General features: G+C 39.3%; 1 protein-coding gene across 1 annotated transcript in view; it reads left to right on the plus strand.

Moving 5' to 3' along the window:
- NIBAN1 (niban apoptosis regulator 1) overlaps positions 1-23,007 on the plus strand; it is a 177,003-nt gene that overhangs the window by 117,260 nt on the left and 36,736 nt on the right. Inside the window, exon 6 of the mRNA XM_003815604.6 lies at positions 19,203-19,318. Within this exon, the coding sequence (XP_003815652.3) occupies positions 19,203-19,318 (116 nt within the window). The remainder of the gene's footprint in view (positions 1-19,202; positions 19,319-23,007) is intronic.

The raw sequence follows: 23,007 nt of genomic DNA on the forward strand, positions 1-23,007 counted from the left end.
AATAGCATCTTGATGCCAGTTAGGAAGCCCCTAAGCCTTGCAGACTCCAGAACCCATCACCTTGCACTCTATCTGTTGGAAGCCTTTATAACCACATTGTTTTATGTCTGCACCTAATATAAATTAAGAACTCTTTCTAGGATAGGCTTGAAGATTTCATAGGTTGGGTGTTTAAAAAAGGAAATACTGTGTGATGAGGATACTGTGCTCTGTGGCTTTCCTCTGTGCTTTGGGTCACGCTCTTTCTTTGCCTTGAGAACCTGCCACCTGCCACAGTTCAGCCCACCCATGTCTACTTAGCTCCCTGTTCCATGAAAACATCCATATTCCAAACCAGACTCCCATGGCCCATTGCTTTCACTAGTAGCATTTATCACACTCGCTGTTGTGTTACAGATCATTATGCCTTCTTTTGCGAAACACTTACCAGGCACCTGCCTTGTGATTGTTCAGAGTGCCTGGGATCCAATGGGGAATAGGTGGTGGATTTATTATTCTTTCCCACTCAAACTTTATGCCCATGAACCAAATCTTGTTCCCTTGTATTCAGAGAATCCCTCACAGTGACTCATACATAGAATATGTTCAACCAGTGTTAGGGGAGTGAGTGAATACATAATAATGATTAGGTGATAGGAGGAATAATTTGGTTGAATTATGATTTTCTCATTTCTGCATCAATTAGTTATCACCTTTTTTCCAGCTTAAAATTTTTCCCCATGTTTCGAATGTGTCACCTTTGTTGCTTTCTTCCTAAATGTCCATGGTCAAATTTTCAAAGTTTGCCAGAATGAATTTTTCATTAAATAAATAAAGATTTTTAGAACCCTTACTGTATGTTAGGTACTACAATAAGCATTAGGGAGAAAATACCGATCAAAAATAGACCCATATGAATAAGATTGCCATTTTACAAAATGAAAACTGGGTCATTTTTCTCCAGAAGGCATGTAGGCACAATATTTTAAAGATCTAAGACCACAAAATCTGACTTATAAAACAAATAATGATGTCAATCAGGAGCCTAAAATAGATTTGATATTTAATACTTATATTTAAATTGAGAAGTGGGTGAACATAATTGAACATTCTAGACTTGTGGATTCAGCATTTATAACTAGAAAAATATGGGAATAAGTCAGAAGTAATCAGTATCCCCAATCTTTGATACTGAAGAATAACACTTTTTAAAGAGCAGTATTACTACATAACCCATTTGCTTTCATTTATATTGTAACACAATAAATGTTCATTTTTAGTTTAGACGTGTAATTTTGTCTTGCCCAATGTACTTACCAATCGGCTAGAAACATGGGTCTAGATGAATACTTATACATTAACTTAAGCTTAATTAGAAACTGGTAATGTACACTGTTCAGATCTACATTCATTTATTCAACAAATATTTATTGAGTATATAGTGTGTGCCAAGTTCTATTCTAGGTTCTGAGCAAAACAAAGATGCCTGTTCTTGTGACACTTATATTCTAGTTAGGGGCCAATGGTGGAAACAGAAAATAGACCATGAACACAGTAAAGAAATTATGTAGCATGATAGAATGTAGCAAGTGCTGTGGAAAAATAGTAGAGTGGATTAAGGGGATCCAGGAGTGCTGGGGTTGAAGGGGGAGAGGTCAGGCAACATATAAAATAAATTGTGTTAAAGAAGCACAGAATTAGAGAGAACTATGCCCAGCCTAGAACTGAAGAGAAATGTGGAGATAGAGAATGCTATCAGAGAAGATTAAAAAAAAAATAAGTATGGGATTAACAAACAAAACCTATAAGGAATACTAGCAATAATTGTATTATTCAGCTTGAAAGAAAAGCTCTGGGAAGACACGATAGTGACTTTTCAATGTTATTTTATTCAATGTTATGCCCAGCTACTAAGGATGCTACCTGTAGAAATGTTCTTGATTGTAACGTAAACCCACACTATTTAATAAACATTAGCTTTTTACAGTTATTAATAATTATAATTGGTCTGGAATATTTTCTATGCTGTTACAACTATTTAATAACTAGTAACTAGTTACAACTATTTAATAAATAAATATTGCCTTATTCGTAGGGAAATGGATTGGACATTTAAAGTCCATTTTAGTTCTATGATTCCATCATGCCTTCCACAATCACAAAATGCAATTAGGATCTATGAATGCCCAAGAGGGATTTACTTACTTATCATTAACACACCAACATAGGAAATGTGCACACACACATACACACTCATTCCTGCAAAAGCTTTGACATTTCTGACACAAGAATTGAGGTTTTGTTTTTATTTCCTCTTTTTTCTATTTTACTATAAGGGAATTAGATCATTGGACCAATTCTTTCAAATAGTTCCATGGATTGAGTTAATTACAATGTGTGATCCAAGTCTGTACCCACTATTGAGATTGTCTACAATAGAAACAGGGGGCATCTAAATTCATCAAGCATTTTAGCTGTTGGTTCTTTTTGGTGGAAAGTAGAGGCAGGGTGAACAATCTGTTACTATAAATATAGTGGATTGTTGCAAGGCTGTATCCTGTTTGGAAATGATCTCATCTGTCTGTTGCTGGTTAGCAGTTTTCTACCAAACTGAGCAGGAATATTACCATATGGCATTGTTGTTAGAGAGCCCTCAAAGTTAAAGCCACAAGGATTCCTCATTGCCCATGAGGTAGGGTTTATGAGTGAGATATAATTGTCAAGGGTCTTGAATTTGAACTAACCTTAATCCACATAGGGACTTGTTACAAGTTTATTTTATTCCTTAATTTTGTGCATTATTCCGATCCTGGGATTGTTCTATTGGATAAGCTGTGCTATGTATGTAATTGATGAATTATAGAAAAAGTCAAGTTTCTCCCTTCTTTATTGATATAAAACAGATCCCTTTGTAATGAGGCTGTTTGAACATGGGCAGGTGTGCAGTGGCATGCTCTCTTTCATTGCCTCCTTCTCTGCCCCGACTCAAATAAACAACATACTCTTAAACCACAAGCATCTAGAGTGTGCTGTCCAATATGGCAGCCATAGCCCCATGTGGTTAATAATCACTTAAAATGTCCTGAATCCAAACTCAAATGTGCTGTAGGTATAAAAGGCACATCAAATTTCAAAGACTTAGTACTAAAAAAAGAATGCAAAATATCTCATTAATAATTTTTATATTGATCACATATTTCAGATATTTGGGGTTAAATAAAACATTATCATTAATCTTACTTGTGTCTTTTTTTGATATGGCTACTATAAAATTTAAAATTGCATACATGGCTTTCATTATATCTCATTATATGAAATATATTTCATTATATTTCTCTTGAATAGCACCAGTCTAGAGTCTTAATGGGAAAGCAAAGAGACTTCCCATTTCCCTTTCTCTTACCCTGGGAGAGGGCTTTAAGACAAAGTATTGATTACTTTCTACAGCCCAGAGAAAGATGTGTGTGTTTGTGTGTATGCACATGTGTATATGTGTATTTTTGTGTGTGCGCACAGGTGTGTGTATGTATGTGTGTGTGTTGAGGGTGGGAGAAGATTCAGTGGGAAGGATAAGGAGCATGGAAAGGGAAGAAAAGTGAGCATTTTCAACCAGTTGGTCTGAGATGCCATCTACTCTCACTGGAAGTAAGGAACAAAGAATAGCTGAGCACAAGTTAGTTCTTAAAAGGCAAATTTGCTTTTTGTTTTAAAAATAGGATGAATCAGTGGAACATCAGACTCATTTGAATTCAAATGTAAATGCAAATTAAGCTTCCTTAACATCAGTACAGAAGCAAATATGAAGTTTTAAGAATTATTGTCATCACTTTATCCATTATTAGCAAGGATAGTCAAGAACTGACCTGTATTCCATTGTATAGTCTTGATTTATACAAAGGGTATGATTTATTTTGTTCTGAAGCATTTTATGAAAGAAAAATTTCTGGTTGAGATAGAATCACTTAATGACCTTACAGTTTATATTCAAATAAACACCCGAAATAGTAAGGTAGCTTTTCTGGATAACTGGATGATTTTGTATATCACAATGCTTTTGTTAAATGGTAAATTAAGGGGTTTAGGAAGAACCTACTTTTTCAAATAAAAAGAAAGATATAAGTTAATGATGTAATATTTCATAGTTTTGCTATAATCTTTTCATTGACCATGAAATGGCAAATTTGAATTTTTTTATTTGAATATTTTCACTATTTTATTAGGTTAATTAATTAGATATTCCATGTGGTAAGTCCAATGGAAATAACCATGAAATGGACTGTTATTTAGGGGAGTAGAAGGGGAAATGAGGAGGTCAAAGAGACCCTAGACAAGCGCTGTCCAATAGAAATATAATGAAAGACACGTGCCATTTAATATCTTCCAGTAGCCACATTGATGACTTTCTGCAGCCCAGAGAAAGATGAGTGAGAGAGAGAGACAGGCAGACAGAGAGAAAGAGAGAATATTTAGCGGGAAGAAAAGGAGAAGGTAGCCTTGAAGACGGAACTTTATGTCCCTAAGTTGAACTACTATCATGGAAAGCACCAACCAAATGTCAATACAACTGACGGTACTTTCAGTTGATCATAGAATTACATTGTTTCATAGCTGAGAAAGCAGACATGATGGTCAGCCTTCCACTTGAAATGAGAGATTAGGCCCAGAGAAGCAAAGTAACTCACCTCGAGTCACACAGGAGATGAAGCAGAAGTGGAAATAGTGGCCAGTTTTGATTCTCACTAGACACTGTGCTATGGCCTGAGGATACAGTGATAAATATGACAGTCCTTGTCCATAAGGACATTCTAGTGCAGTGGGGCACAAGTCCATCTGGGTGTGGCACAGATGACATCGCCTATGACACAGGCACACTTGTGTTGTCCCCTGACGTGCCCAGTTTTGATGGCAAGCAGGGGATAGTAATATTACTTTCAAGGACATTCGTGACAAACCTCAAAAGTGTTCCAGGCTGTAAGGATTTTCCCTCCATTCCTGAAAAGCAGAACATTTGAAGGAGGCAGTGGAGATCTCTTCTGAGTAAACCACACCAAACAATATCTTTCAGGAGAAGAAAAAAGAATGTCCTCTTCAATTGACATCACACTGGAGACTGCTTGGTGGACTGAGTCAGGAGCTGGGCTTGAGCTCTGCCCGTCCTAAGGGAGAGAGAGGCTCGCTTCCATGTGAGTCTCTGCTCACCGAAATTCTTTACAAACACCTTGGATTGGACCCCGCGTGGTGGGACTGTGGCGCGTGCTGGGCTTTGGAAGCTGCCAGTGCTCACGGCAGCTCTCTGAGATTCTAAGAGGCAAACTGCCCAGGACCATTTTGACTCTGGAAAGGCAAATATCAACCATGGTCATAAGAGGATTAGTTAAAAAAAAAAAAAAGTCGTTAGATCAGCCTGTATATTCCTAAGGATAATTAACAGTGTAACATTTCATAAACTTTGAGCCACAAGTACAAAATCCCCCATAACTCACCTTTTATTTCTTATGCATTCCCTTTTCATCCTTCCTCATGTTTTGCATTACTTAATCAGGATATATATGTAATGTATAATCTGGTTCTTTTTAAAATTTTTGTAGAGACGGGGGGTCTCACTATGTTGCCCAAGCTAGTCTTGAACTCCTGGCCTCAAGCAATCCTCCTTGGCCTCCCAAAGTATTAAAATTACAGGCATGAACCATCATACTTGGCCTATAATCTGCTTTTTGCAGTTAAAGTTATCCCCAAACTACTTTTTCATAATGTCATCATAATTGTTATTTTAATTTGTGGAAAAGAAAAAAATATTATTTTAGTGACTGCATAATATTCCATTCAGTAATCCCATCTTATTTTGTTTAAGCTTGTTGTTAGCCAAGTTATTAAACAAGATGCTCCTTGAACTTTACTGAAAATAATTGTAAATGCTTAGCGTTTTCACAATGAAATCACCTATTTACCCTAAGTGTAAAGCTCTGTTAAATGGATCCCTTAGTGAGACAACTCATGCTGATGATGCACAGGATCCCAGGCCTTTGGCCACCCCAATGGGAAAATGCTTTCCTAGTGTCTTTTGGCTTAAAGCAATTATTCAAAATTGGTACACATTGTGGGCTCAGATAACCCAGAAATTAAAGACAACTCTGTTGGCGGTACTGGTTCTTCTTGTAATAGGTCAGGAATGTAGACATTATCTTTATTGGTACATGACTACTGAAGTTCTACTTTTTTAAAAACAATTATCTGGTCTCTAAGAGGACTAAATTGTATACTGCCCCTCCAAATCTAAGGAGAGGGCCATGAAATTAGCCAATGTTCTCACCTTTCTGATCAGGGCAGGGTGATGGGTTTGCAGGAGTATGTGGCTGCCATCCCTCCTTCTTAGGAAGAAAATGGATCATGGGTCAGTTTAATTTCTTAGGTCTTTGGAAAAAGGTTACAAATAATGAAGCTGGGATGTATTGTCCTAGACAAGGGTAAACTGCAGTAGTTAAAAGTTTTAAGTAAGGTTAGCTCCTTTTTGGAGCTGAATCTGCATGGGACTAGAAATTTATATTGTGCCTATTATTTTTATTCTTATTTTCTGACCTGATAAAATGAGTTATTTATTCATATGACCTTGGGCGATGACATAAACTTCTTCGATTTCAGTTTTTTCCATTTTCTACCAGAAATGATTACATCTGGCTTACCTGTCTCATGAGATTGCAGTGAGAATCAAATGAAATGTTGTAAACTGTAAAAGCCTCTGACAAGTTCAAGGTAGATGCTATTATTAACCATCGGTAATGATGATGAGTAGAATATTCCCAGATAGCATCATCAGACAGTGCTACACTCTGTAGGTGTGTTAGGCTAGGACATGATGAGTGATGCCAATTAATGCCAGTGATTTGTTCTCTCATGTAAAGCTAGCCAAGTTATTTTACTGTCTGCCTTTACTTGTAGAAAGTGTGCTCTCACAGATGTTGGTAAGACTAAGGTGTTCTGATTTCACAAGATGAAGGTAATCCATAGAATCAGTCAGGAAGAATGTCCCCGGTATTTTTATGTGCTACAGTGACAAATTATACCGAGACCCGTTTGTCAACAGCATTTCCAGAAATAAGAGAAAGTGTCATCAAAAAAGGACAAGTCGTGACTAAAGAAGCATCTTCCCTATTTGTTTGAACAGTCAAGCTTGCTTTAAATCGTATCCAAGTTGTGTGGTAAACTTGCCTGCAGAGAGTAAGCCACACAGATGCCCACAACGTCACTGAGAGGCACGTGACCCAGTTTCTGTGGTCTGAGCTGAAAGATAACCCGGGTGTGTGATGGCCACAGCTGCCTGTAAAACATTATATGGTGGGCACTTTTTCAAATTCACATTTTAAAAGAGGGAATTAGATGGTTTTCATTTGTTTTGCTTAGGTTTTGTGGTGTAATTTTTTTCTCCGGAGGTCATCTCAGCAGCATCTCCATAAATAATTATCAAGGGATTGGGAGATAGTTTTGCACTCACTGTCTTAGAATACAAATCTTCCCATACAAAGCCATATAGATTTGTCCAGGGAAGATAGGAAATAATTGATTGTGTCATTGTTCTCTTGGCCTGACTTTGCTCTGGTGGCTATGGCACACGGGGTGATAGATTAACTCTTTCAGGTGTATGGAAAGCATGTTCAATGAATCACAACTTCAGCACACAGAGTATTTTGATGGTATTTGGAAAGAAGCAAATATTCTCTCCTTTTTTTTGCGGGGGGGAAAGTGTCTGATGACACCATCCATACTTTTTAGAAAAGACTGGAGTGTGGGTCATTTTCATATCTGTAAGGCTTTGAAAAAAAAAACTTATGGTAAAGAAACAGATCATTCATGCTAGGGAAAGAAAGCTATCACAGACAAGCTATAATCCACATATCCACTGAGTGCCAGAAAAGAGAAAATGAGATCAATCAGGGTTACATCTGGGGATTTACATCCAGACAATGATGACTGCTTCCGAAGGGAGGAGGAGGGGTTCCACCATGGGTAGAGTTCTAGTTGTTTGGAGTGGCGTCCTCATGAACCCACCTGAAGTGTTGATTCCTTATCCACATATTTTTTGATAAAGCTTCATTGTGGTACTATTTTTAACCATCACTTTGACTAAATGCAAGGGTTCATTTGTGTTAAGTGGGTGAGCAGTTGACAGAGTGGACCTTTTGTCACCTGCTAAGGAGGGAACAAGGTCATCAAGACGCTAAGCATTCAAGAGCCATGGTCTTCTACTATCACCTTTGCTTTTGTGTCATTTTTTTTTTCTCAAACGTGATGTGTAAGTCACCTGCAACAGAATTACCTGAAGAGCTTGTTTAAATACAGATTCCTGGATCCAATTCCAGGTCTGCTGAATCAGAATGTCTATGGCAAAACCAAGAATGGATTTTTTTTTTTTTTTGAGACAGAGTTTCACTTTTGTCACCCAGGCTGCAATGGCACGATCGTGCAAAGGCACAATCTCGGCTCACTGCAACCTCCGCCTCCCGGGTTCAAGTGATTCTCCTGCCTCAGCTTCCAGAGTAGCTAGGATTACAGGCGCCCGCCACCACGCCCGGCTAATTTTGCATTTTTAGTAGAGACGGGGCTTCACCATGTTGGCCAGGCTGGTCTCAAACTCCTGACCTCAGGTAATCCGCCTGCCTCAGCCTCCCAAAGTACTGGGATTACAGGCATGGGCCACCATGCCCGGCCTTACCACAAGTGATTCTGATGTTTGAGAACCACTCTCCTAATGCTGGGTAGAGGAGTGGTTTTCAAAGTGTGTTCCTGGACCTGTAGCATCAGCATCACCTCGGGAGCTTCTTAGAAATGCAAATTCTTGGGCCCTGCCCCAGACCTATTGAATCAGAAACTCTGGGAGTGGGGGCCAGCTATCTGTTTTAGCAAGCCTGCTAGGTGATGTTGATGCTCACCAAAATCTGAGAAGCACTGGGGTAGAGTACATCAGTTCCCTTCAGTATCTCTTTACAACAGTAGGGAAGGCAATCGTTAAGACAATGTGAATCATTTGCAACCTGGGTTTGTTTGTAACCATGAAATTTCAAATTTAGAAGAACTTTATAGGAGATTTAAACCAGCACCCCTTCTAGTGTTTTAATCTTTCTTCTCCTCCCACGTTCCCTCCTTTCTTTCCTTCTTTGAACACTTAATAAGTACTATGTACTAGGGAGTAGGGATGCAGGGGTGAATATGAATGGCAGCACCCTATCCTTTTGGAGTTTACAGTCTTGGGGAAAGACATATCTCACATGATTACACTAATAACTGTAATATTATAACTGCTGTAAGTACAGTGGTGGGAGGCACATGATGCCATGAGACTATATAATAGAGATTTGAGCAAATCTGTACACCTGTTACAAGGTAACTCAGCCCAGATGGAGTACTTCCTTTCTAGGGGAACTTTTGACATCCTGTTGGAGCCTATTTGACTTTAAGATAAGCCCATATGTTAGAAATTTGCTCCTTATATTGAGTCAAAATCTGCCACACTCTAAATGACACAACCCTGGTTCTAGTATCTGAATCTCCATGAAACGAATCCAGCCCTCTGTTCTATTGAAGATCTTCATATAGATAAAGATCTCTTTCTTCTAGGTTTTTCCTTTCCAAGGCTGTGAGATTCCTCATTCACTTGGTCTTCTTCAGAAGTACTCCACTTTTTTCTTTATTTTAAAAAATGTTTGTAAAATATTCTGGTATCCAGCATGAGCTAGAGCCATGGAATGATGAGCTCAGAGGAGCATACCTCAGAATACATCTGTGACCATTCTTGTTCCTGTTATATTTCGCATTTCTGAGGCTCAACCTTACATGCTTCATGGGCAATTGTATCACACCCCTGACTGACTTGCACTGAGCTTGCAACTAAATGAAACCCCAGGGTTTGGGGTTTTTTTTCTTCAAACTTGGTACCTTTATTCATTCAATTTATTCACCAATTTTTTATTCATGCCTACTATGTATCAGGCACGTATTGTTTACTTATATGGATGTGTTTTTGGACTTAAGTGCAAGATTCATTTATCCATATTGTACCCCATTTTGGATCCTGATTCTGTCATCCACTAAACTGTGAGGAACTTGAAGTTAAAAGCCATATTTTTTTTTCAGCTTTGTATCCTCAGAGCCTAACTCAGTGTCTCATATGTAGTTGGTAAAGAAAATTTAATAACTATAATACACATACACACACACACACTCACACTCTTTTCTAAGTAATTGAACATGTTTTAAGGCAATGCCCTGGAGATTTCCCTCCAGGATGTCAATAACCTCAGCCCTTTACGCAGCACCCATGATTTGGGTGGTTTTAACTATTTGATTGTGTCTATTTGCATCATCAGCCAGTCTAAGTTTCTTTACTGTGCCAATCAAAATCATGCAAGATGTTATAGTTGCCTAGGTACAGGATGTCTCCGACAGCCTTCTAATCTACCAATCTAGTATGTCTATCTGAAGGAAATGAGGTTAGTCTGTCTTCACTTGTTCTAGTAGTCACCACTTCCTTTTCGCTGTTGACAAATAGTCTTTTAATATTTATTGACAAGTCAAGAATTCAAGAGATGGACTGCCTTTAGCTGGACAAGGTAGGCAGTATTTTTCTCTGCAGCCAAAAATTTATCTCAGAACAATGTCTTTACTAGAAACACCATTCTTCCATTTGTTTGAGAAGTGTTTTATATTCTCAGGGTGAGTTCTTATATTTTTATACTTTCAACTAGACCAACACCACTGTAACTCATCCTTGGGTCCCTGGATCTCCATGGGGTATACATGTATTCTTGACATATTCCTCTTCTCCTTCTGATAGGGCTGTGTCCACTAATACAGATATGATTTGGTCAGTAGATTAATATTTTAGTATTATAGTTTATAAAATATAATTGAGGGAGCTCTGATAATTTACTGATTTCTTCTAAGTAATGGGGCTGGTTCCTGTAAGAATTATCATTTATGATATGGTGATAAGCATTTGCTTAGGTTGGTCATGTATAAATGTGTTTTAAAATAAAAATTAAAACTTTTATTACCATTTCATTAGAATGAGCACCATTCATTGTTAATTCCAGGGAAGTTTTGTTTTGCTTTATTTTTAGTAATGCCATATCACACCCTATGTGGCCCTCAGTCTGTTCATTTGTAAAATGAAAGATTTGGACTAAGTGATCTCTAATCTATGATCAAACTCTAGAATTATATTATTCTAAACTTTGAGAAGAAAAGTCTCTTTTAAAATAAACTTAAAATTAAATGGAACAGGCCAGGCTCGGTGGCTCACACCTATAATCCCAGCACTTTAGGAGGCCAAGGCGGGTGGATCACCTGAGGTCAGGAGTTCGAGACCAGCCTGGCCAACATGGCAAAACCCCGTCTATACTAAAAAATACAAAAATTAGCTGGGCGTGGTGGTGGGCACCTGTAATCCCAGCTACTCAGGAGACTGAGGCAGGATAATCGCTTGAACCTGGGAGGTGGAGGCTGCAGTGAACCAAGATCATGCCATTGCACTCCAGCCTGGGCAACAAGAGCGAAACTACGTCTCAAAAAAAAAAAAAAATTAAATGGAACAACACACACACACATGCGCGCACACACACACACACACACACACACACACACACACAGGAATGCATGTAAAACTGGTGAAATCTGAATTAAAATGTTGGACTGCAGCAATGTCAATTTCATGGTTGTGGTATATTGTACTATAGGGTTGCAAGATGCTCCCTTTTGGGAAACCCGAGTGAAGGGTGTATATAGGGTATCTCTATATTATTTCTTATAACAGCATGTGAGAAATAAGAACTAATAATTTGAGATAATCTCAAATTTGAGATCTTATTTGAGATAATCTAAAATTATCTCAAAATAAAAAGTTTTTAAAAATTACATGATAAAGTGTTATAACAGGACTTTAGAGGTAAGTGGCCATTGCTTGACCACATGCTAGCTTAAAGAAACTATTTAGCCTTCCCAAAACTCCATTTTCTTGTCTTCTGTAAAGTGGGGATATTAATTCCTGCCTGATGGGATTGTTGAAAGGATTATAGAGACTGTGTGTGTGTGAGCATCTCACATGGTCCATACTCCATGGTAGGGACTCAGTAAATGTTGATTACCTTCCCCTGTTCCCCTTCTTTGTTCTAGAAAGAAACTGGGGCACACAGCCTCAGTGCATCTCCCATAGGAAAGATGACATCTGACCTGAAGCAAAAGACAGTTTAGGAGTGTAACTCAGTGAGATGAGCCCCGTAGCAGCATAGTGAGTAATGCTGTTACATAACTTTCACAAATCACCCGGCAGATCAGCTAACAGGGCTTGGCACAGTTTACTGATGAAATAAAATAACAAGGCAGCTTCCAAACCCAGCCTGAGTCAGGGAGTCCCAACACCACAGCCAGAGGCAGAATCTAGAATGACTCCACAGGCCTTGGAGCTTTGGTGTTTCAGTTGATTCAGATGTGTTATAAATCTGTATAAGTGGAAAAAAATAAAAGCAGCTCCTCTCTGGCTGGCCCCATGAATAACTGTCCCCAAGAGGCCTAGAGAAGTTTTCCTTTCCTTGCAGAATCCTTAATCATGTCTACCAAATATGAGTTTTCCATGCAGCTGCATGAATGAGGAAGTAGAGAGAGACTAAAGAGAATAGTGTATTCCTACACAGTTCTTGGTCATGAGGATGTGATTGTTGAATGAATGGCCAAAATGTGTCTCCCTTCTATCTCCCCAAATGCTTATCGTTACCCAGGGCTCTTTCCTCACTCCTGATCTGGTGAATGTTTTTGTATCGATGAGTTGGCCAGAAACATAGAAGGCAAACTTACCAGGTTTTCAGATGATACTGTGGTATAAGAGACTCAGGGGACAGAATCACAGTTTTTAAATGATTTCAGCAGGTTCGGGGCTCTGGGCTGATCACAGTGAGTTGTAATGTAATAGAGATAATGTTAAAAATCTGTCCTTCGAAGTCAAAAGCAGAAATACAGGCTAGGAGAGGCTTATATTGGCAAGAGTTTTATATGAAAAAGGTATAAGGATTTATAACTCTAGAAAGACAGGAGTCAACAGTGTGACGTGGTTGTATTAAAAAAGAGGTTAGAGATCAGAAAAAGAAAGTATCCTTTGACTTGGTATAATTTGCACCAGTCGGACAATACCTAGTCTATTGTATTCAGTTGTAGAGGTCAAGTTTAAGGAAGATATAGATAAATTTGAATGGATCACTGAGGGAAAGAAGGAAAAGGGAAGGTCAAATTAAAAAGATTCAAAAGATACGCTGTTTAAAGAACAGTTGAAGAGAAATAAGGATATTCAGCTGATTACTGTTTTTTTCTCGGGTTACCATATGGAAGAAGAGTAAGCTTGTCTATTTTGTTCTGAAAGGGAGAAATGAGATTAGTGGGAGAGAGTCCATGGAAACAGACTTTGGCTCAATAGAAGGAAAATTTGGAGCATTTCAGTGATGGAAAGAACTATTTTCATTAAATTGTGAGCTTCCTGTCACTGGAAATAATCAAGCTGGGGCCAAACGAGTGTCTGTCTGGGATTCTGAAGGATCCCAACATTGAATGAGAGCTTGGGGTAGGTGACCTTTAATATCACTTCCAACTCTCATAGTCTATTATTTAAGTTAGCATGAATGCCAGGGCCACTTACAACATGCCAGAGCCACTTTTTCAACTTTTGGCTCTGCTATTGACCAGCTGTGTGACCTTCAGCTATTAAATTAACCATTTCTTGTTCCAGTTTCTTCATCCATTAAATGAGAGAGCTGAATGTAGTGATGTCTAAGTTACTCCCCAGCACTTCTGTCTCCCTAGGCCTTCTCATAATTATAGCACGCTGGAAGAGTAGAGTTTGGGCTGATAGCTGCCATTTGTTTCTAAGTTGGCTTGCCAGGAGACTGCTTAAAAGCCAAAAACCATTTTGATTCTGAGGGCCACAGAACGAAACTCTCAATTTGCTTATTGGCAGGAGAGTAGGTGATTGTGAACCTGGAATTTGTTCCCATGAGATCTGTGGCAGGAAGTTCATAAAATAACTGCTAATCTGGTTTCTCTTGAACACCTGTACATTCTGACTGAGTTCAGCAATGCCTTCGCAAACAACTTAGAATAAATGAAGCTTATATTACCATTGCAGCACAGTGTTATCTTTTACAAAGCAAACCTTTGTCGTTTATTTGCTTAATGATCTGTCAGTTGCTATTGACCTGTGCTTATAATCTTAAGAACAAATGTATATAAAGCAACTTACAATGTAGCAGATTTGTTCTACAAGTTTTACATATATTAATTTAACAGTTTATTAGCTGAAAATACAATGATGAATCAGTAGATTAGATCTTTTTTCCTTTATGGAAAGGAAGTATTTAAAATCTAGTTTAAGTCTGCCTGAATGGTAGAGTCCAGAATTCAGATCCAGGCCCTCATTCTCTGAGGCTTCATTGTTGGATGACTATAATTTCTCTTGTGGCTCATTTGATTATTAATACTTTTCTTCTCTTCTGTATTAAGATGCTTCACTTCCACCACTATTACATTGGAGCTCTCCTTCTGGTTCCTTCTTTGACTTCTGTCTGACATCCACATCTCCAAATCCCATTTCTTCAGTTACTTTTTCCAAAGATCCCACTGAAACGCAGCCATCAGTGGGAGTGTCATTATTTGCTTTGATATAGATACAGAAGGTAATGGACAAGATTTCAAGTGCCTCCTGCAGTTACTGAGGTCAGTAGAGGAGGAAATATGTAAATTTATGCTTCTTATAAGGATGTGAAGAATTTAAAACTTCATTCCCTGGCTTGCAGATCTGGCCATACTCACTTTGTCCAGACACAGTACCATATTTTCTTCCATCTCTTTGTTTTCTTAGGTTGAAAATGAAAACAGCTGTTAAAAATAAGAGCACATGAGTCAATCTTGAATCCCAATGTAGTAATTACAGTTTCCATCTCAGTTGGTAAAGTCCCTCCCAGTGTACTAAGCCCCATATCACAATCCCCTTGTGGAGAGAACACTGCCAATGGTATTGTCAATTTTATAGCAAGACTTTAATTTTTGTTTTTCAAACCTCTAAGATTAAACATTAAATCACTTGCCAAGCCAAGAAAAATAATGAGGAAAAAATACTTCGATTTAAAAACTTGATTCTTCATATCTCAAAATAATAAGAGCTATTTATGACAAACCCACAGCCAATATCATACTGAATGGGCAAAAACTGGAAGCATTCCCTTTGAAAACGGGCACAAGACAGGGATGCCCTCTCTCACCACTCCCATTCAACATAGTGTTGGAAGTTCTGGCCAGGGCAATCAGGCAAAAGAAAGAAATAAAAGTCAATTAGGAAAAGAGGAAGTCAAATTGTCCCTGTTTGCAGATGACATGATTGTATATTTAGAAAACCCCATTGTCTCAGCCCCAAATCTCCTTAAGCTGATAAGCAACTTCAGCAAAGTCTCAGGATACAAAATCAATGTGCAAAAATCACAAGCATCCCTATACACCAATAACAGACAAACAGAGAGCCAAACCATGAGTGAACTCCCATTCACAATTGCTACAAAGAGAATAAAATACCTAGGAATCCAACTTACAAGGGATGTGAAGGACCTCTTTAAGGAGAACTACAAACCACTGCTCAGTGAAATAAAAGAGGACACAAACAAATGGAAGAACATTCCATGCTCACGGATAGAAAGAAAGAATATCGTGAAAATGGCCTACTGCCCAAGGTAATTTATAGATTCAATGCCATCTCCATCAAGCTACCAATAACTTTCTTCACAGAATTGGAAAAAAAACTACTTTAAAGTTCATATGGAACCAAAAACGAGCCCACATTGCCAAGACAATCCTAAGCAAAAAGAACAAAGCTGGAGGCGTCATGCTACCTGACTTCAAACTATACTACAAGGGTACAGTAACCAAAACAGCATGGTACTGGTACCAAAACAGAGATATAGATCAATGGAACAGAACAGAGGCCTCAGAACTAACACCACACATCTACAACCATCTGATCTTTGACAAACCTGACAAAAACAAGAAATGGGGAAAAGATTCCCTATTTAATAAATGGTGCTGGGGAAACTGGCTAGCCATATGTAGAAAGCTGAAACTGGATCCCTTCCTTACACCTTATAGAAAAATTAATTCAAGATGGATTAAAGACTTAAATGTTAGACCTAAAACCATAAAAACCCTAGAAGAAAACCTAGGCAATACCATTCAGGACAAAGACTTCATGACTGAAACACCAAAAGCAATGGCAACAAAAGCCAAAATAGACAAATGGGACCTAATTAAACTAAAGAGCTTCTGCACAGGAAAAGAAACTACCATCAGAGTGAACAGGCAACCTACAGAATGGGAGAAAATTTTTGCAATCCACCCATCTGGCAAAGGGCTAATATCCAGAATCTACAAAGAACTTAAATAAATTTACAAGAAAAAAAACAACCCCATCAAAAAGTGGGCAAAGGATATGAACAGACACTTCTCAAGAGAAGACATTTATGCAGCCAACAGACACATGAAAAAATGCTCATCATCACTGGTCATCAGAGAAATGCAAATCACAACCACAATGAGTTACCACCTCATACCAGTTAGAATGGCGATCACTAAAAAGTCAGGAAATAACAGATGCTGGAGAGGATGTGGAGAAATAGGGATGCTTTTACACTGTTGGTGGGAGTGTAAACTAGTTCAACCATTATGGAAGACAGTGTGGTGATTCCTCAAGGATCTAGAACTAGAAATACCATTTGACCCAGACATCCCATTACTGGGTATATACCCAAAGGATTATAAATCATGTTACTGTAAAGACACATGCACACATATGTTTATTGTGGCACTATTCACAATAGCAAAGACTTGGAACCCACCCAAATGTCCACCAATGATAGACTGGATTAAGAAAATGTGGCACATATACACCATGGAATACTATGCAGCCATAAAAAAGGATGAGTTCATGTCCTTTGCAGGGACATGGATGAAGCTGGAAACCGTCATTCTGAGCAAAGTATCACAAGGACAGAAAACCAAACACTGCATGTTCTCATTCATAGGTGGGAATTGAACAATGAGAACACTTGCACACAGGGTGGGGAACGTCACACACTGGGGCCTGTTGTGGGGTGGGGGGCAGGGGGAGGGATAGCATTAGGAGAAATACCTAATGTAAATAATGAGTTAATGGGTGCAGCAAACCTGCATGGCACATGTATACCTATGTAACAAACCTGCACATTGTGCACATGTACCCTGGAACTTAAAGTATAATCAAAAAAAAAAAAAAAAAAGAAAAAATTTTCAAAAAACCTTGATTCTTGAAACATGCTCTTTTTTCAAAATTTAATTTAGATTTTGACCAAATCTCTATGTTACTATTGGAAATGTCAGTTACTGTTCCATATTCGTTTCTTTTCTTTTTTTTATTTCTTTTTTTTTTTTTTTGAGACAGGGTCTCACTCTATTGCCCTGGATAGGGTACAATTATGCAGTTATAGCTCACTGCAGCCTCAAACTCCTGGGTTCAAGTGATCCTCCTGCCTCAGCCTCCTGAGGGGCTGGGACTATGGGCATGTGCCACCGTGCTCAGCTAATTTTTTTTGTAGACATGTGGTCTCACTATGTTGCCCAGGCTCGTCTTGAACTCCTATCATCAAGTGATCCTCCATCCTTGGCCTCCCAAAGTGTTGGAATTACAGGTGCGAGCCACCACCATGCCTGGCCACTGTTCCACATTTTTTAAAATGCAGCTTCGAATGGACTTCGTGGTATCCTCACTGTGAATAGTTTTGCTTGAACTCTTATAGAGGCTAAGCCTTGAATTCTTTTCTCTTTTCTCAGTTCCTGAGGTTTATGATCTAGTAAGCCAATCTCAAAAGAGTCATCTACCACCTATTAATTGATTGTTACCTTTGAGAGCAGATTGATCCTTTTTTAGTTCTGCTTAGTTCCCCATATCAACAATTTAGTCTTTTACTGAATAATCCCACTGTCTAAAGCTGTGATGGTTCCTCCTCACCCCCCAAATCAGCTGCCTCCAAATCACCAATGTAACGTTGCCCTATAAATGTGCTACTGGCAGGAGAGCTTTGTGCCTTATAGGAGGAGAGTCAGGGAACTTGGCCTTTTCACTCACTTCACTTTGCCCTTTTATTTCCCCTTTCTAAGACTTGATTATTTATTATTTGATTAGATTATTTCTGAAGTTCATTTCCTCATGAAGATTTCTATAGTTTTGTAATCATTGTGTCCCCCAAGAGCCAATTTTATGTGCTGGAAATGAAGACACTGCGTGCCTAGCATGACTTATGGAACTCTGAGAAGGCCGTTCAGCCCAGCTCCCTCTATACACCTTAAGTTCCACCATTAGATATTCATTCCTTGTGGTAGGATAGTACCTCTCAGATATGACACCATTTAAAACCCAGTATGTTTAGAAGGGCAAACCCGTAAAACTAGTATGTAAGACAATATAGTATCATGGTTAGAGGCAAGCTCTGAGGTCAGACTACCTTTCACACCTGGGCTGTGCCACTCACTAGCTATATGATCTAGGCAATTAATTCATCTTTCTGTGCCTCAGTCTCCTCATCTGTAAAATGAGGATAATAATACTCTCCTCAAGGGTTTTTGTGAGGTCTCAATGAAATCTGTAAAGTGCTTAGATGAACATTATCCTGCTTTGTAAGTGTTAGCAATTATTATCTTCATTTGCATAAATTTGCATGTTGTGTTGATGCATATTGTATTGAAAGCTGATACCGAGTCACAGAGAAATTGTTTTGTTGGGAAACTGGAAGGAGATACTTTGAACACAAGAGGCACTGTTAAGGGACGGCCTGCCTGAGTAAGGTGTCACAGCTGGTAGCGTAAAGTCGCTGGGTGCCTGTGGGTGGATAGGGGAGCATGTATAAGAGAGGGTAAAGGAGACGGGCCTCCTTCTAGTCCTAACCACTATGCTCAGTAACTGATAGAATTTATCAGCTAGGACGATGAACAAGTAGTGTGATGTACACCTGCAAATTAACTTTGAATTCAGTACTTGCTTAACTTTCTCTGTGTCTTATAATCCCATGCCTTGTCATTTTCAGATAATGCTAGGTCTCTGAGCCATTACACTTGAAGAGCTATGGGGAAATCTAGAGTGTTTTATCTTGCTGAATGCCCTTTCTTCTTTTCTTTAGATTACATGAAGCAGATGACATTTGAAGCCCAAGCCTTTTTAGAAGCTGTGCAATTCTTCCGACAGGAGAAGGGTCACTATGGTTCCTGGGAAATGATCACTGGGGATGAAATCCAGGTAATATGGGGTTCAAAATTTTGGATTCTCTCTGTGTTTGGGTATTTGGGTGATACGAAGTCAGGGTCATTTTATTAAACAATCAAACAAAAAAGTTGCAAGTATAGAAGATGTGGTTCCAAAGGCCATCTCTCTCATGTCTGGAAGCATTGGTCAGGAAACTACTGGGCACCTACTACAAAGACCACCAGACTGGGCATGAAATAGGGCAGCCAAAAACATGGCAACTACAGTGGAAAGAGCTGCCTCCACTGTTTTCTATGAAAAGAATTACTCTTTCAAATGACCTCGTGCTTCTAGACTAGAATCAAGTGTGAGTACCGAGGAATAGTGTGAAGTGCATGACAGGGCTTTAGCTAGGGTCTGCAAACTTGGACTTAAGTCATGCCAAGTTATTTAACCTCTTTTAGTCTTAGATTACTCCTCTGGAAAAAATAAAGATAATAATGTTTACCTTGCATCATCGTGACAAGTGAAGTGCAGTTGGGGAAGTATTTGGCACGCAGCTGTCTTTATTGAATTATATGTAAATGAAGTAATGAAAAAAACAAATTCAAAAAGCATTAGACAGTTTCCTATATATTTCATTTATCTTTTCTAGTTTTCTGTGCCCTGTGGTACATTATAATTTCTCATGATCCTGACTAGATGCCAATCATGGCCTAAGCACTTCAGTGGGCTTGGTCCCAGGGACAGTATTATAAATCTCCTAAGGAAACTGCTTCGTGATGTGACCCCAGCCTCCATGATGACACCAGTCACATGGCTGCTTCACCCAAGAAGAGGAGGCTGGGTACGGGCATATTTACATAAAGTAACACGGTATTTAAGAATGCTATTTTTTTTTTTTTTTTTTGAGAGGAGTCTCGCTCTGTGGCCCAGGCTGGAGTACAGTGGCGCAATCTCAGCTCACTGCAACCTCCGCCTCCTTAGTTCAAGCGATTCTTCTGCCTCAGCCTCCCGAGTAGCTGGGACTACAGATGCATGCCACCACTCCTGCTAACTCTTGTATTTTTAGTAGAGATGGGGTTTCACCATGTTGGCCAGGCTAGTCTCAAACTCCTGACCTCGTGATCCCCCTGCCTCAGGCTCCCAAAGTGCTGGGATTATAGGCATGAGCCACCACGCCTGGCCCCACTATTTTTTTTTTCCACATCTCCTAGGGTACCTCTTTTGGGAGCTAGTGAAATTCATTATTAGAGAACAATATTTGGAGGATGCTGAATGGTGCCTTGCCTCTGTGTGGTCATTAAACAGCTAATGCTGAAAACTCGTGAGGGAGCTCTTCTTTATTGTTTCACCATATGAAAACATGTGTTTACCATTAGAATCTTCTCTTTCTCTCTCTCTCTTTTTTTTTTCTCTCTGGTAGATTCTAAACTCATCTATTTCCCAACCTGAGACTTGCTTCTTCCAGAATTTTAAACAAGTCTTGGTTTCTGATATTTTGGGGAAGCACAGCCATTCATAAGTGTGAGAGAACTAAATAGTTATGTACTTATGCCATTAAGAAAAACAAAAGTGTCAGAAGGGGAGGCTGAAGCACTTGACACTGGCTGGCCTGCCATGTAAGCCAACATAGTTAATAGATAGATGAGTAGTCAAATGCCTTTGTGTGATACTTGACAATGTTCGAAACCTAATGGTGTTTGTCTTGCCAATCTTATGAGATGGGTAAGGCAGTTATTATTATTTCAATTTTGTAAATGAGAAAACTGAGGGAAGCATATAACAGATAAGTGACTTTCCTAGTCTCATTCATTCAACTACTATTTACTGAGCACTGACTCTATGCCAGGCAATGTGCTGGGGGCTAGTGACCCAGAGATGGACAAGATAGAATGGTCCTGGCCCTGTGGAGCTGATAGTTTCAGGGTTACATGCTAAGTGGATGGCTTCTGATCGTGACCCAGTGAAAGACCAACACCAACCATGGGAATATACTAAGTTACACATTTATTTTTTAATAGCTCCTTAAGTTCAGCTATGCCAGTTGCTTCACTTTTTTCTTTCGCTTGGAAACTAATGTGAACTTACATTCCTCCATGATGCCATTGAAAATAGATATTTAGGCCAGGTGCGGTGGCTCACGCCTGTAATCTCAGCACTTTGGGAGGCCGAGGCGGGCAGATCACAAGACCAGGAGTTCGAGACCAGCCTGGCCAACACAGTGAAACCCTGTCTCTACTAAAAATAGAAAAAAAATTAGCTGGGCATGGTGGTGGCCCTGTAATCCCAGCTGCTTGGGAGGCTGAGGCAAGGAGAATTGCTTAAACCTGGGAGGCAGAGGTTGCAGTGAGCCAAGATCACGCCACCCTACTCCAGTCCAGGTGACAGTATGAGACTCCATCTCAAAAAAAAAAAAAAAGAATATATGTATTTAATAAATCCTTTCTGGGAGTTGAGTTTGAGTTTGTTTTGGCTTCAGGCTGATTATGTGCTAAGTGGTGTAAGTTGGAAGAGAGAGAAATGACTCGTCCCTTGCCATCATGGTGAGGCGAGACACACATAGAAAACATGCAGAAGACAAGGCACATATGTGTGTGGGGTATATGTATATGGGTCTCTATATAGATGGAGATTGTAAAGCATTTGTGCAAGTGGTCATAGTAAGCTCCTAGTTTTGCAGGATAAAAAACATTTTAAGTGGGAAAGCAAAACAAAACAAAAAAAGCAGAAAAGAGATCAGAAATCACTGGAGGTATCAAGTGTCCCACTAAGAAGTTTCACAGGGGCTGGGTGTGGTGGCTCATACCTGTAATCTCAGCACTTTGGAAGGCCAAGGTGGGAGGACTGCTTGAATCCGGGAGTTCGAGATTAGCCTGGGCAACATAGCAAGACCCTATCTCTTCAAAAAGTTTTGTACAAATTAGCTGGGAACAGTGGTATGTGCAGGTAGTCCCAACTATTTGGGAAACCAAGACAGTAGGATCATTTGAGCCCATGAGTTCAAGGATGCAGTGAGCTGTGATTGTGCCACTGCACTGGGCAACAGAGAGACCCTGTCTCAAAAAAAAAAAAAAAATGGTTTTGCTTCTCTCAGAATTTAAGTGTTTTGGTAAAATAACAGACTAATAAAATGTGAATGCTGGAGGGGCATTTCAGGATTATTTGTCCAGCACCCTCCAGGTAAGAGAAAGAACATTCAGAGCAGTTGGCTGAAGTCAGAAAACTAGTCTGTTACAGAAATGCATTTTAAACCGGCTTGGAGAAGCTGGTAAAAGGAAATGGCCTCTAAAGCTTACTGTGTGGGGCCAGGTAAGGATTATAGTTCCCCACAGACTCTAAGACATGGTGCATAACAGTAAAGCAGTGTCTACCCTAAGACTCATAGAAAAAAGAGGCCAGGGGCCCAGAGAAGCTACCAAGTGGTTAAAGAAAATGGCATAGCATAACTGAGTTTGAGAAAATGACATCTTTTGTTTAAAGCGCTGGGTTTATTTGCATTTTTTCTTCCTGTCTGCTAAGACTTTAATCTTAACCCTGTCCTGAACCCCTCTACCCTAGGGGCCTGCATTCAGACTTCCAGCCTTGTTCCATTACCTTCATAGTAATGACTCACACAGCAAGTATGGAAGGCCCTCATAGCGATGGTTATTTTAGGCAAGTGTCCAGGCAAAGCAACTATCTCAGAATAACTTGCCTGGCAGACTGTTAAGGTGAAAATATTTGTATGCCAGTAAAAACAT

The sequence above is a fragment of the Pan paniscus genome, chromosome 1 (assembly GCF_029289425.2).
Source record: "Pan paniscus chromosome 1, NHGRI_mPanPan1-v2.0_pri, whole genome shotgun sequence".
Lineage (NCBI taxonomy): Eukaryota > Metazoa > Chordata > Mammalia > Primates > Hominidae > Pan > Pan paniscus.